Source organism: Anopheles coluzzii, chromosome 3 (genome assembly GCF_943734685.1).
Source record: "Anopheles coluzzii chromosome 3, AcolN3, whole genome shotgun sequence".
NCBI lineage: Eukaryota > Metazoa > Arthropoda > Insecta > Diptera > Culicidae > Anopheles > Anopheles coluzzii.
Window position 1 is genome coordinate 56,872,705 of NC_064671.1, and position 15,036 is coordinate 56,887,740.

At 45.3% G+C, this 15,036-nt stretch overlaps 1 protein-coding gene across 1 annotated transcript; it reads right to left on the minus strand.

Annotated features, from left to right (window-relative positions):
• Window positions 1-10,745: 10,745 nt before the first annotated feature.
• On the minus strand, window positions 10,746-14,518 carry LOC120959297 (uncharacterized). The gene is made up of 3 exons (XM_040382585.2): window positions 14,185-14,518; window positions 10,856-13,122; window positions 10,746-10,796 (listed from the first exon to the last, which is right to left on the minus strand). Exons 1-3 carry the CDS (start codon window positions 14,516-14,518, stop codon window positions 10,746-10,748), a joined length of 2,652 nt encoding a protein of 883 aa, XP_040238519.2.
• Window positions 14,519-15,036: the final 518 nt, after the last annotated feature.

The following is a 15,036-nucleotide window of genomic DNA, read 5'->3' on the forward strand; positions in this document are numbered from 1 at the left end:
TTTCCATGAAGAGACGTCCGTTGGTGATGTAGGTATTTTTGCGCATGGCGTGTCCAGAACCAAGAAAGTCATCTACGTTGCGCAGGGTTGTGTCTTGGACTGAACAGTAGCGACGATGGAACCCTTGATCTGCTGTACTGCATTGCCGATGCCCGATACAGCGACGTTGACCCTTTTGCGACTCGTCAGCAGTTTCCGTGCGAACTCCTCAGCGATGAAATTCGACATGGATCCCGAATCCAACAAAGCCCTTGCTTCATGGGTGTTCCCGTAGTCATCCTTGATCTGGATGTTTGCCGTCGCCAGAAACACATTGTCTTCATTCGACTGAGCTGACAATGTTACCGTTGCGGGTGGAGCATAGGGTGGTGAATGGTGTAGAAGAGTATGATGACGCTCACGACACGTGCGACACGAATAATCCGACTTGCACGCTCTAACCTGATGATTGCTGCTCAAACAGTTCCAGCACAGTCGCTTCGATGCGACGACGTCCCGTCGCTGTTGGACCTCCTTGGCGATGAACACTGGGCAGTTGCGCAGTGTGTGGTCTTCAGAACACTCCAATGGACACTTTGGCTGTTGGGTGTGCGCAGTCGATGCAGCAGGAGCCGAGCGAGATGTAGCTGCATTCGTGATGAATCTCCGTTGCCCTGGTTGACGAATGAGACCGGCCACCTTGATACCACTAGCTGCTTGATCCTTCACGATCAAGATTTCGTCGATTTCAAGATTTGGATACGATCTTGCAGGAAGTCGATCACATCCTTATATTTGTCCGTCGTGAAGTGCACGGAATGTTTCTCCCAAGCCAACAATGTCTCTCGATCCAACTTCATCAGCAACATGTTTGAGAGGGGTGTATCCCACGAATCAACCGGTTCATTCAACTTTTTCAACCCGTTGACGAAGCGGGTGAATTCATCCACCAGGTGCGTGAGCTTATCAACCAGCTAAGCACACCAATTGCATTCCCGGAAGGTAGTGCAATTTGCGATAGTATTCGCGAATGAAAAGACGAGAATTGTCGTACCGTTTAAGAAGCGCCGTCCAGATAACCGAATAGTTGTCCGACGTTAAAGGTGAATGCTCGAATGCTCGGTTAAAGGTGAACCGCCGCGTCCCCCTTCAACGATGACAGTATGTATTGTAGCTTCGCGATAGATGGAAGCTCGGCTGAAGCGTCGATCATTGCGATGAAGCGATCTCGGAAAGAAAACCATTTTGTGTGATCTCCGTCAAATGTTGGAAGTTTGATTTTGGGCAAACATAAATTTGAGGAAGCCAATCCCGTTGTATCGTTGAGCAAACCTTCCTTTGGCTGTCTTTCCCGTAGAAATGATTTTAGCTTGCGACAGCGTTCTTCAATGTCGATCCGTTCCATTATGCTGGCTTCGACCGCTTCGTCTCTATCGTCAAGCTCTTCCAGTTTCGAAACTGCGGTGAAGAACTCTGCCTTGTGCTTCTCCAGATCTTCTAACGCCTCCGGAATCTGCTTGGCATCATCACTCGAATATTTCGCCTGGAACCGTTCCAGCGATTTTATGTTCTCCAGGGCGATCCTCTTTTTCAGTTGCACTGCTTTAATTTTCTTATCCATTGCACAAAGAAAATACTGCGATATCACACGAAAATAACGAACAAAGCGATGGCGCGAATTTCAAAATTATGGCGTGTAACCGACCGTTGCCCTTGATGCGGGGCGATATGCGATGGTGGGAATTGTCACGGAATGACTTGCACACTTGACGACGAATACCAAATTCCACTATTGATGCAGAATGAATCTTATTTCTTCTCCGTATATCACAATCCGGTTCGAAGGACCAAAAATGTGAAATATATTCACGAAAAGGGGCTGGCTGTGATATTTGGAGGAAATTTGAATAGGAAAGTGTACACCTTTATCGCTGGTCGGTTTGCAACTGTATATTCGTTTGTCCTTTTTTGTATATAATAATTCATGCAGTTCATAATTCATGCAGATCGAGCAGTTTCTAACGTCGAGTAGTTTATAACCTAATCTTAGTTTCCTAACGCTTTGTTTTATGCAATTCAAATTAAGGTTCGAAAATAATTATTCAAATTCCAACACACACATTCGCATGCGTTTTAATCCAATTTTTTCTCTCCGTTCCAACACGTGCTTTGGCATACTCACACTATGTAGACGGCAGAACGGTCTCCCCCTTCCAAATTTACCGTTCTTCCTCCTCTCGATCTTTTTTCTTCTTACCGCGTCCGGGGTACCATCAGAGCTGCGCGCTGGCTTTAGTTTTTCCTCCTCTCGTTCTTCCTTTCTCCTACCGCTCCCGGGGGCTGCGCGCGTTTCGACAGGTTCTTAGCGTAATCCTGTGCGTTGTTTTGTGGCTGAGTTGGACTGAACGCTGTCAATAAAAATGAACCAATAATTAATGTATGTAGTACGTACACTGGTGGACATTAAAATAGGAAAAAAAATTTGTGTGTTTTTTTTGCATACACTAGGTGTGTCATCGCCAACAGTTCGAGGCTTACTGAATTTGTAACAGCCGAATTTTGCCTTTTATACTCTCATTTTTGGTGCGCTACTTATCTGAGTTTTGAGTGCCGGCAGCGTTTTGCGGCAGTATAAAAGGAGAGCCAAACCGTGTTGTGCTTCATTCTTCCATCAGTGGTCAAGGTGAAAGGTTGCTATTTAAAAATTCCACAAAATCATCATGGGTCGCGGAAAGCACTGCACACCAGAGGAGCGAAAACACATTCAGGGGCTGTATCGTGAGAACGTGCCAATCAAGACAATCTGCAAGGCGTTCGGCCGTTCGCGGACGTTTGTGGACAACGCCATTCGTAGCGAGGCTACGGGTAAATCGACAGGTCGTCCGCGAAAAACAACGGCCGACGTTGACGCGCGGATTGTTGAGATGATCAGGGCGGATCCTTTCAAAACTTGCACTCGTATCAAGCAGGAGCTTGGTTTGCAAGTTTCGGCGAAAACGGTGTCTCGCCGTTTACACGCCGCTGGGTTCTGTGCCCGGAGACCGAGGAAGCTGCAGCCGCACCACGTAGAAGCGCGCATTCGGTTTGCCGAAGAACATTTAGCTGCATCCATCTTTTGGTGGAGCAAAATCATTTTTTCGGATGAGTCCAGAATCAATCTGGATGGTTCGGACGGCATTAAATACGTCTGGCGCTTTCCTAATCAGGCGTATCATCCGAAAAATACGATAAAAACCCTTAGTCACGGAGGCGGCCACGTAATGGTGTGGGGTTGCTTCTCCTGGCACGGCACGGGTCCTTTGTTCCGTATCAACGGGACACTGAACTCGGAAGGGTATAGAAAAATACTTAGTCGTAAGATGTTGCCATACGCCCGACAACAATTCGGAGACGAAGAGCATTACATCTTTCAGCATGATAACGACTCTAAGCACACATCGCGAACAGTTAAATGTTATTTGGCAAACCAGGATGTGCAAGTTCTACCGTGGCCTGCGTTGAGTCCTGACCTCAACCCGATTGAAAATCTGTGGTCAACTCTCAAGCGTCAGCTTAAGAACCAGCCTGCACGTTCAGCCGATGATCTATGGACACGCTGCAAGTTTATGTGGGAACGCATAGACAGAAGCGAATGCCGTAATCTCATCGGTGATATGGCCAAACGCTGTCAGGAAGTGATAGCGAATAACGGTCACCAGATTAACCGTTAGAATGTGTTTTCGCTCAGTGGAACACCGCAACACCTCCTCCCAACAACCACTTAAACAGTCCTTTTCAGGGCTACCAAATATTTCTGACAAGAACTATGTCTTTCGGTCACAGAAAAAAGTTCCTATTTTTATGTCCACCAGTGTATTACTTTGGATAGTTTTGCGTATATGATGAGAGCAACACTTACCTTAATATTTTAAAACTGGAAAACAATTTCTTTCCGTCACCCACTTTGAAGATTGTTGATGATGCCAACAGGTAGGCGTTGATGAATGGCGCATGCACCTGTAACTTTGAAGACGATAAGCATTAGTTGAATTAGTACATTGAAGCACGTATGAGATCAAGAAACTTACCTCAACAAGTTACCTAGGATAAATCATTCCACAATGGAATAAGAAGCAACACTGCGCAAAACGTAAACAAGGAAAGTAGGGGACACAAGAAATCGCACATCACTCCCACACATCCTTCCACAACGAAAGTTCTGGACAGACTGAGGATGCCTAACACCCGGATGAGTGCGATAGCAGAAAAAAATCATGGTAGATCGAGAAAGATGGGTAGACACGGTAAAGCGCAATCCGCTGGTAGATGCATGTGTGTGTGACCAACGAAAGACTTCAGGCCCCGTTCCTCGCGTTATTCATCCATCATTTTTCGTCACACGCACACACCTCTACACGCGCGGTGGTTTGCTGTCCAAAATCTAGAGAGAGAAGACAGGGCACCTCGCTTTGGCAGACAGAAAAATCTCTGAACAACTTCGGCTCTGCTACTTGGGAGATTCCTTCGCGCACCCGAGCATACGCACGCGATTTTTTAGCGCCACCTTGTGAATAAGAAATAGATTATATACGGACGTCACACGAAGCGTAAACTCAAAAAGTTTACGCGTAAACTGGGTTGCCAGGCGTAAACTTCATGTCAAAAAAAAGATTTCAGGTCCGAGAGGGTGAAATCTTGGCATAAATTTTGAGCGTAAACTTTTGACAGATAAATTTACCGCGCGCTTTTCATCGCACATGGTAAACAAACGAAAAACAAAAAGCGAGCGGTATGTATACAACTTTTGTGCATGTTAAAAAGAATCAGAAAATTAAATTTTTAAATGGTTTTAATATAATTTTAGCAATGGAAAACACAAAACAAACAGTCCGGAACTACGCAAAACAGGTACTTATTTATAAAAGTAGCTAGATATCTCACTATACTGTATTTACATATTCGGTCCAACACCCACACGTTTATTATTTTTGTATAAGTGATATGTATATACATTTATATATTTTTTAAGGATATCGAGCAATGCCGTGCCGTGATAGAGGCAGTAAGTAAGCGTCCATCCTTATGGAATAAAAAGTTGGACAGCTATAAAAATCGTAACGTCCAAAATGATGGGTGGACGGCTATAGGTAGTGAGGTAGGGCTTCCAACTGCTAATGCTAAAGCAGTGTGGAAAAAACTCCTCAACTCCTATTGGACGTACAGGAGTAAAGTGAAAAAGTCAAAGCATAGTGGGGCAGGTAAATTGATGATAAATTAAGGATTAAAAGATATATTATTTATATTATTTATATTTTCTTTTTCTTTTAGGCGCATCGGAGGTGTACGTGCCAAGATGGTTTGCCTATGAAGCCATGGCGTTCGTCGAGGACACGATGGAGGATGCGAACCATCAGGATACCAGGATAGTATGTATAATATATGTTTGGTTTAAGTATATGTATGTTTAATTTAGTATTAATGTTTATTGGTTAATGTTTAATGTTTAATATTAACTTTAACTAAATGCTTTTAATACTTTAAAATTAGATTTTTTATAAGATTATAAACTATAAGAATATTGAGGTGATACCGCGGCATTTCCGCGTAGGACGTTTACGCCAAGTAGAAGAAGAAGTCGGTCTCGTAGTTCAGTCGTCAACTCGTACGACATAAACAACATGCCCGTCATGGGTTCAATCCCCAAATAGACCGTGCCGCCATACGTAGGATTGACTATCCTGCTATGGGGGGGATTCAATTAGTCACTGAAAGCCAAGCCCGCAAGTGGGTACAGGCAGGCCTTGACCGACAACGGTTGTTAAGTCAAAGAAGAAGAAAGAAGAAGAAAAAGAAACTTAGAATTAATTTAGCACCTAATTAATGTGAAACAGTTGAGCAAATGATTATAGCAGTAAAAGCTTTTCCGAATAGCTGATAGAGAGCTTAATTGAAATGATGAACGTATAAAGGATCAGGTTTCGTGCGGCCAGAGCCTTCTATATGCAAAATGAATATCATGGTATGGATAAATCAATAAAGGTTTAATAATCGAGTCCAATAGAGGTAGGTCGGAACTAACCGATGTCTAATATACTAATAATTTACTAATTTTAATTTATAGTTTATCATTTATTCGTTTTAAATAAAGTGAGGTGGTGGAAAGAGCACATGCTCTAGTTTAGGCTATAACATAAAATAAACTTTGACAACTCCTTTACGCAAGAACATTACTGATGACTCAAATTATAGGTTACATATATTAAACAAGTTAAACGAAAACCACATATCATATGATTATCCAAGTTTTTGAGTTGTCTGGGATGAATATAATAATAAACCATTACCACGACAATCGAACTATATAGTTCGTATAACAAAAATCAATATAAATGTATTGCTAAAACATAACTTGCTCAAAGATAATATCACAAACGTTATATGCGGGACGACGCGCATCTAAAGGGTCGATGCCATAGCAACACGAAGCTGTTCTGGTTCAAACGCGTAAGTGAATGGTAAATGGATTCAAATCCGAAAAATGGGTGCAGCGAGTTTGGCTAGAACTACCCCGCCACTACTCCATACCATTTGTAGTAATGCAACGAGCAATTAAAGTTATCTAAGGCCGCTAATATACGACTTGCGTTTTCGCGCCCGCGGAAACGCGTATAACAATCCAGCCATAGAAATGAAATGTCATTCGAACGCGCTACCGCGGTAACGCAGAGTTGCTCATGCTGTATTTGTGGCCTAACATGCAGCGCAACAGAAATACTGGCAACAGTGACACGCGGAGTGGAGACCTAATCGCCGTTGATTCTTGGATACTGTAAGTTGTCCTACATAATCACATTTTCATTTCAAATTCATTTCTTTCCAAGACCAAATGGGGATAATTATCTGTTTTGTTTCTGGTTTTATTATCATAAACTATTGTTGTTCACGAAGTCCTTGGCCATTTGAATACGTATATCTCTCAGTGTATTAGAAGGCCGGGATGAAAAATACTCTAAAAGAGCCAACGTGTCATTACTCCTCCAATCACCTGCCACAAGCCTCCCGTCAACAACTCTATCAAATGCCGTTGCAGGGGCATACAAAGTTCTTGACGATCTTTTGCAGAGAAAATTATGCAAATAAATTGTAGTTAGTACAACTTCAGTAGCTTTTTCTGGTTGAAGTTGAATTGGGGTTTGGTATATCCAGAACCGATTGGATATGTGGCCTAAAGCATTTTCGGCAACCGTACGGCCACGAGAATGACGATAATTGAACACGCGTTCAATGCTGCCCGATGCATGTGTCCCAGGAAATGGACGGATACAATAATCCGTAAATGCAAACGCCTGATCGCCGAGTATAAAATACGGAACGTCTATTGCATACGACACTCGCAATGGCTTCGGCTCCGGAATATTCAACTGTTTGTTCTCGAATTTTTTATTTAATCGAGTGTTTTTGAAAATTCCACCAGAAATGCCTCCTTTGCCTCCAGAAATGCATCAGCACACAGGAAATTGTAGTTAGCATCAACTACAACCATTAACACAATGCTATTAAAACCCTTGTAATTAAAATATTCAGAGCCGCCGTGATTGGGTTTTCGAATACGGACATGTTTGCCGTCGATGGCACCAATTGCATGTGGAAAGTTCCAGCGTCGTTCAAATTGCTCAGAAATATCGAGCCATTCATGTCGCGAACACGGCGTCTGTAATTAAAAAGGAAGAAAACTTGTCTTAAATATCATCAAATAATCAATATATTGTAGTATCAGTGGTATTGTAGTATTCATAGGTGAAAAGTTATGTTTTTCTAACAGAACTATTCAATCCTTTTTTTCGATTTTTTTCAGATAACTGTACCACAGCCTCCAGCCCCATTTCCAGCCCCACTTCCAGCCCCACTTCCAGCCCCACTTCCAACCTCACTCCCATCCCCACTCCAATTTCAATCTTCCCCGGAAGATGATTATTTCCTGGTCGGAATGGATGATGTTGAAATCATCCATTTCGATCATGAATATGAGCCTTCCATCCCTGTCCCTGGTCCCTCCTCATCACTCCCTGGTCCCTCCTCATTACTCTCTGGTCCCTCCTCATCACTCCCTGGCCCCTCCTCATCACTCCCTGGTCCCTCCTCATCACTCCCTGGTCCCTCCTCATCGCTCCCTGGTAACTCAAATTCCACCCCGGTCAACCCACGGAAAAGAAAACGGGATAATGAGCTGGATGAGGTCCTTATAGGAAGCGTCAACCGGCTGATGGAGGAGACTCTTGCTGCCGCAAATAACAGAGAGAATACGTTCGGCCGTATGGTGGCTGATTTTTTGCGGAGGTTTACCCCTCAGGAGCAGGATCGGGTAACCTCCAAAATTTTGCGACTCCTGCTTGAAGAAGAAGAATCGGTGATGGCTACTCGGGCCAGTGAAGAAATGTAGGAGAAATAAATTTGTGAATTTTGGTATAAAACGAATTTCAATCAATGTTATATAATCACGGGATAACGGACTGGCAAACGAAGGGCGCGAGACTGTGAGAGGTTTCGGACAGTCCTAAGGCAGGCCAAGACCGCAAAGCGGTTGTAGCGCCGGATAAGTAAGTAAGTAAGTTAAAATTTTAAATATATCATCAACTAAAAAACATGAATAAAATGTAGTAATATTAATGAGTTAACTATTAAGCACTACGGCAAAGCCGTCCCTCCTGAATAAAAAAAATGAGTTAAGTAAACAATCATAATACTCCTGGTCTTACCTTAACATAGTCACGTAGAGCCTCTCGAATGCATTTACACACTTCCATTACTATTTGGGCAATGCATGGACGAGACGCCTGTAATAAGGATCATTTAATATTTCTTGCTCTAGCAATGCTGAACTTCACTTACACGAAACATATACTGCAGGCCTGTAAACGTTTCGCCAGTTGCCATATAACGCAACGCGATTAATACCCTTTCCTGGGTAGTAATCGCTTCCCGCATGTTTGTATCCATGCGCTCGATTATAGGACGAACAAGCCCCACCAAAAAGTCAAAATCTTGCTGTTTAATCTCACTATTTCGGATAATTTATTTTCCGCGTTTCGGCGTAACCTTCAAACCTTTAATATTTACCAGCAGTTATTCGTTGTGCAGCAAAATTGGAAGAGAGAGTTTATTCGCGACATACACTGTTATTTATAAACTACTCGATCGAGCCGAACACTCGAAATTGAACGAAGAATGTTCGTGTTTCGTTAAGCACGATATGAAGTGACAGGGCTGTGCCTGAACATCCTACCCCCTTGACGCAAGTCAACAAACAAAACAAAAACAATCAAAATAAACAGAAATTAGGTGCATGTGCTCTCGTCGGCCTCTGCCACAGGTAAGATACAAATTTTTGTTATCGGACGAGTTACGATACCTTTTGATGTTTTCAGTGTTACTACCCGTGTCAGCTTGTCGTCTCCGGTGTGCACATGTACGATACGTGCGAGTGGCCAACGGGTTGGGGGGGAGGAAATCATCCTTCAGGATGACCAGTTTGCCAGGTAAGATGCTGTCGTTCCTCTTCGCCATGGTGTTATCACGTTGCATCTCTTGCAGGTATTCCGTCGTCCAGTGCTTCCAGAAGCGCTGCACCATTACTTGCCACTTCTGCAAGTCGCTGAGGGTGCAGGAACGAAGATGGGTGTAGTCCGGCTCGGGGACAGCATGCATCGATGTGCCCACGAGGAAATGCGCTGGGGTAAGTGCCGATAGCTCGTTAGGGTCGTCTGACATAGGTAGGAGAGGACGCGAGTTCATCGCCGCCTCAATCTGATGTAGGACAGTTGTATAGCCTTCGTAGGATAGTCGCGTGCTGCCTAACTGCCGAAAAAGGTGTCGCTTGGCGGTCTTCACAGCTGCTTCCCACAATCCGCCGAAATGTGGTGCCTTGGGAGGGGTGAAGTGCCAATTGATGCCGCGGTTAGTGCAATCTGTCACAATTAGATGTAGCTGCTGTTCATCGCGAAACATTTCGAACAGCTCGTGAAGCTCCCTCGCCGCGCCTTCGAAGTTTTTCCCGTTGTCCGAATGTATGTGTGCCGGTAAACCGCGTCGTGCTGTGAATCTGTGTAATGCAGCTAAAAAACCAGCAGTAGTTAGATCACTTACCAGCTCCAAGTGTACGGCCTTAGTAGAAAAACACACAAACACGCAGAGGTAGCATTTTCCCGGGGCGGCTCGTTTATGGGCTGGCTTCAGGTATAATGGACCGGCGTAATCCACTCCTGTAACACTAAAAGGCCGGCTGGGAGTGATGCGCTGCGCTGGAAGCTGTCCAAGTTGTTGCTGTTCAAGTGTCGGTCGCTGTCGAATGCACCGAAAACAATTCTGCACAATGTGCTTAACAAGATGCCTTCCATCACGGCCAAAACTCTTCGCGAATTCGAGATAAGAGCAGCCTTCCTCCTCCATGACGAAGCTCCTCGTGTTGATACTTTGCGATCAATTGCGCGAACGGATGTTTCTTGGGAAGCAAAACAGGATGCTTCGCTTGGTAGGGAAGTTGAGATAGTCGTAAACGTCCACCTACACGGATGATCCCTTGTTCGTCAAGGAATGGACTTAGTGCACGTAAAGGTGATTGCCTCATGACTTCGTTTCCCTTTTTGAGCTGCCCGAGTTCAGCTGAAAATGCATCCTGCTGTGCTAGGCAGCTTAACACAGTTTTTGCTGTTTCCATGTACTCGGGTGTGGCGATTAAAGGTGCGGGGTGCTGTGCTGCTGTTCGCTGAGTGCGTGCCTTTTCCTTAGCGTTACGTGTGAAGCGAATGCAGTATGATACGATACGCAGCAATCGCTTGTAGCTAGAACACAACGCAAACCAAGGGTGATTAGTGGTTTTGTTTACAACGGCAGCACTCACCTGGCGAATCTCTAGATTCGTTTCGTTGGCTGGTTCCGGGTTAGAGTTGGGCCAGATGGAAGCGGGCAAAGATAGCCAATCCGGACCGAAGCTCCACAGTTTGCTTTTCAGGAAATCAGCGGCTGACATGCCTCGTGAAACCAGGTCAGCAGGATTAGACGCGCCGGGTACATGTCTCCACTGCCGCGGGTGTGAGTAATGCTGTACTTCAGATACCCGGTTAGCCACAAACGTTGCCCATGTGTTGGGTGTGGCGCTGATCCAGGTTAAGGTGATGGTGGAATCCGACCAAAAGAAAGATTCTGCAACGTTGATCCCCATCGCCTTCTTTACTCGGTGATGCAGGTGTGCTCCTAATACAGCAGCGCATAGTTCAAGGCGGGGTAGTGTGACGCGCTTGAGCGGTGCCACACGCGATTTGGAAGAAAGCAACGTTATGCGAATCTGCCCACCTTCGCCTTCACAACGCGCATAAATGCAGGCTCCATATGCTGCCTCCGATGCATCACAGAAGGTATGTAGCTGAATACGCGCACCAGGTAGAAGCGCATAACGACTAACCTTGAATTTAGAGATGAGTTGCCAATCCTCTTGTATTGTTTTCCATTTCTTACAGATAGTATCTGGAACATACTCGTCCCAACCAGCTTTCTGCAACCATAATTCCTGCATCATCATCTTGGCCCGAATGACAATCGGGGAGATCAGGCCCAGCGGATCGAACATGCGAACTACGTTGGATAGAATGGATCGCTTTGTCGGAATGGACACATCACTGGATATTGCGGATTCGAAGGATAAAACGTCATGCTCTGGCTCCCATGAAACACCAAGAGCCTTTACCGTCTCGTGTGGTAAGAATTGCCGCGCTGACTGTGTGCCGATTTGATCCGCATTTAAACCGGCGAGCACCTCGAGCTGATTGGATGTCCACTTTCGCAGCTCGAAGCCGCCTTTGGCGAGCAATTGAGAAAGCTCGATTCGCAACTGGCGAGCATTTCCGATGGAATCAGCACCACCGATGAAATCGTCAACGTAGAAGTTAGTTTTCAAAGCAGCTGCAGCATTGGGACAAGAGGCGCCCTCATCGTTTGCAAGCTGCAGCAATGTTCTGGTTGCCAAGAATGATGAGGGGGCTAAGCCATAAGTAACCGTATTCAGCTCAAAATATTCGATTGGCGAGTGAGGCGAAAATCGAAAGCAAATGCGTACAAATTTCCGGTCGATAGGATGGAGCAATACTTGTCGATACATTTTCGCAATATCTCCAACAACGGCTACCTTATATGTGCGGAAGCGCAAAATTATGTCGAGCAGATCGTCCTGCACGACAGGGCCGACGCATAACGCCTCGTTTAGCGAAAAGCCGGTGGACGTCTTAGCTGAACCATCAAATACCACGCGAACCTTTGTTGTGGAGCTAGCGGCTTTGAACACGGGATGGTGAGGCAGATAATACGCGGGTTCGTCGTCGGAGGGATTTTTTATGCGTGACATGTGCCCAAGCTCCAGATACTCACGCATGAAATCATGGTACGCCGCTTTTACGTTTGGATCTCGTTCTAACCTCCTTTCTAACAAACTAAACCGCCTTAATGCTGCTGCCTTCGAAAGGCCAAGCTTAACATCGAAGTCTGCTTGTTTAGGTAAGCATACCATATAACGACCAGCTTCATCTCGCTGTGTTGTATCCTTGTAAAATTGCTCACATTTGCGATCCTCAGGAGAATAGCCATCGTTAACCTGTAGTTCTTCTACTTTCCAGAAACGCTCTATTGATTCTTCTAGTGAAACCATACACACCACGGATGAAGTGTGAAAAGTATTGGATGTTGCTGGCTGAGAGGTAGATGCTGATCCACTCACGACCCAGCCAAATACGCTCTCCATCAGGACTGGTAGATTCGATGACATTTTATATTGCGCCCCGCTTACAAAGAACGAGTGATAGTGCCGGGCACCGAGAATAATGTCGATCGGTGCCGACTTCTCGAAATGGGGGTCGGCGAATATGATATGTGGCGGTAATTTCCAGCCGCTGGTGGGCACATCATGTGCGGGCAGGTCAGCAATAAGCTTCTCGACTATCAAAAACTCAACGTTAATCGCATAAGGGCTCGCTCTGGATGATACCGTGGTGCGCATCGATTTCCGCACCGGGGTGGACGATTGACCAGCACCAATCAGCGTGATATCGACCGTGCCCGATTTGATACCTAGCCGGTTAGCAAAACGGCTACTCATCAAATCTGGCTGGGAGGCACTATCTAAAAGTGCGCGTGCAGGATGCATTATGCCATGTGCATCAACAATGTTTACTAGTGCAGTTTGAAGCAGAACTTGTTCCGTAGTTTGCCTCAATGCTGCTGCATAAGTGCGTTGCGTGTTTGCCGTGTGATCGTCTGTGTTGTGTGTGTTGCGTACGGAAGCATTTTGCGCAGCTGACGTGTTTGCAGTGGAAAATGTGCCGTAATTTTGTGAAGAGTGTAAAAGCGAGTGGTGTGTTGAATTGCAGTGTCTGCACTTGTATTGCGATGAGCAATCACGCACACGGTGATTGTCGCGCAAGCAATTCAAGCACAATTTCAGTGTCATTGTGTTTCGGTACCGTTCCTCCGGTGACATTTGCATGAAACGGGGGCATTTCGTTAAATTGTGATCGGAGTGGCATAAAGGGCATGTGCGTGTGTCGTGTGATGTTGACGGAAAGCTTGCTAAGCGCATAGGCGGAGCATGTTTATGTGCGTAGTGCGTTTGGTTCACGGTAGGGGGAGCTTCGGTAATGTTTACCTGTAGGGTTTCCAACACTCGCATACGGCGCTGTAAAAATGCGATTAATCCTTCGTAACTAGGATTTTGGCTAGTTGAGGCATTTTCCTCCCAATCTCTTAATGTGGAGGTAGGCAATTTTGTGCACATTAAGTGTTCTAACAAGCAGCTCCATGCCTCCGTTTTTTCGCCTAGATGATTGAGCGTTTTCTTGTGACGTTCGAACTCGTCCACAAGATGGTGAAGGGTTGATGCACTCTCCTTCTTAACGGTGGCCATACCAAAAAGTGCTTGAAGATGCCGTTTCTTTAACAAATACTCATTCGAGTATCGTTCGGTGAGCATTTGCCATGCTAGCTCGTAATTGGCTGCGCTGATCGTGATTGCTTCGATCACCTTTGCGGCCTCGCCTTTCACGGAAGCTCGTAAATAATGAAACTTTTGTATCGGTGGTAGTTCCATGTTTTCGTGAATTAATCCCTCTAAAGTGTCCCTATACGTGAGCCATTGCATGTAATCACCATCGAACTCAGGAAGTGAGATGGTGGGAAGCTTTATACCTGCCAACGGGTTAGTGTTTGGTGTTGTGCTTGCGGATCGCGGAGCGTGCACCCGTTTAGCCTTCAAATGGGCTTCAAGGCGTATCAAACGCGAGCCAAAATCGTCTCGTAACGCGGCATTGTGACTTATCACTTCCTCGGTGGCCGCCGCATCTTCCAATTTGGCCTGAATTGCTTCCAAATCAACGGAAAGCTTCTGGACCTTTGCAATGCGAATGTTGATTTCGATTGCATCCCGTTCCGGGTCAAATTCTGCCAAAAATTGTTCGTGCTTAGCCAATACTGCTAGCAAAACTGTCCTTCTGGACGACAAAACGTTTATCGGAGCAGTCATAGTCGGAGTTTGACAAAAAACGCTAAATTTCGCGGACACAGTGAACTCGGTCGATTGTGAGGCGACTAAAGCACAGTTACACGCGCGCAAACAGTGATTATCGCGAGAATAATTAAGATTCAGAAAACCAGAATCGTCTTAATCCTGGTCACGGCACCAATGTTTAATCTCACTATTTCGGATAATTTATTTTCCGCGTTTCGGTGTAACCTTCAAACCTTTAATATTTACCAGCAGTTATTCGTTGTGCAGCAAAATTGGAAGAGAGAGTTTATTCGCGACATACACTGTTATTTATAAACTACTCGATCGAGCCGAACACTCGAAATTGAACGAAGAATGTTCGTGTTTCGTTAAGCACGATATGAAGTGACAGGGCTGTGCCTGAACGCTTGCCTATTCATGCGAAGGAATTTCAGCAGCATCGCACCTGTACGTTCGGCAGATACATGCTTTAGCACATCGTTTCCAATTTACCGGCGCTCCATAAACAACGGTTGAACCCAATAGCAACGGCG

What these genes read in the sequence shown, in the direction of transcription:
- LOC120959297 (XM_040382585.2), bottom strand. Translation starts at nt 14,518, where the DNA reads ATGACTGCTCCGATAAACGTTTTGTCGTCCAGAAGGACAGTTTTGCTA. An exon ending in AAACACTAACCCGTTGGCAG is followed by an intron (nt 13,123 to 14,184) that starts GTATAAAGCTTC and finishes GCGCACTTTTAG; the next exon opens with ATAGTGCCTCCCAGCCAGAT. An exon ending in CGAATCTAGAGATTCGCCAG is followed by an intron (nt 10,797 to 10,855) that starts GTGAGTGCTGCC and finishes GTTGTGTTCTAG; the next exon opens with CTACAAGCGATTGCTGCGTA.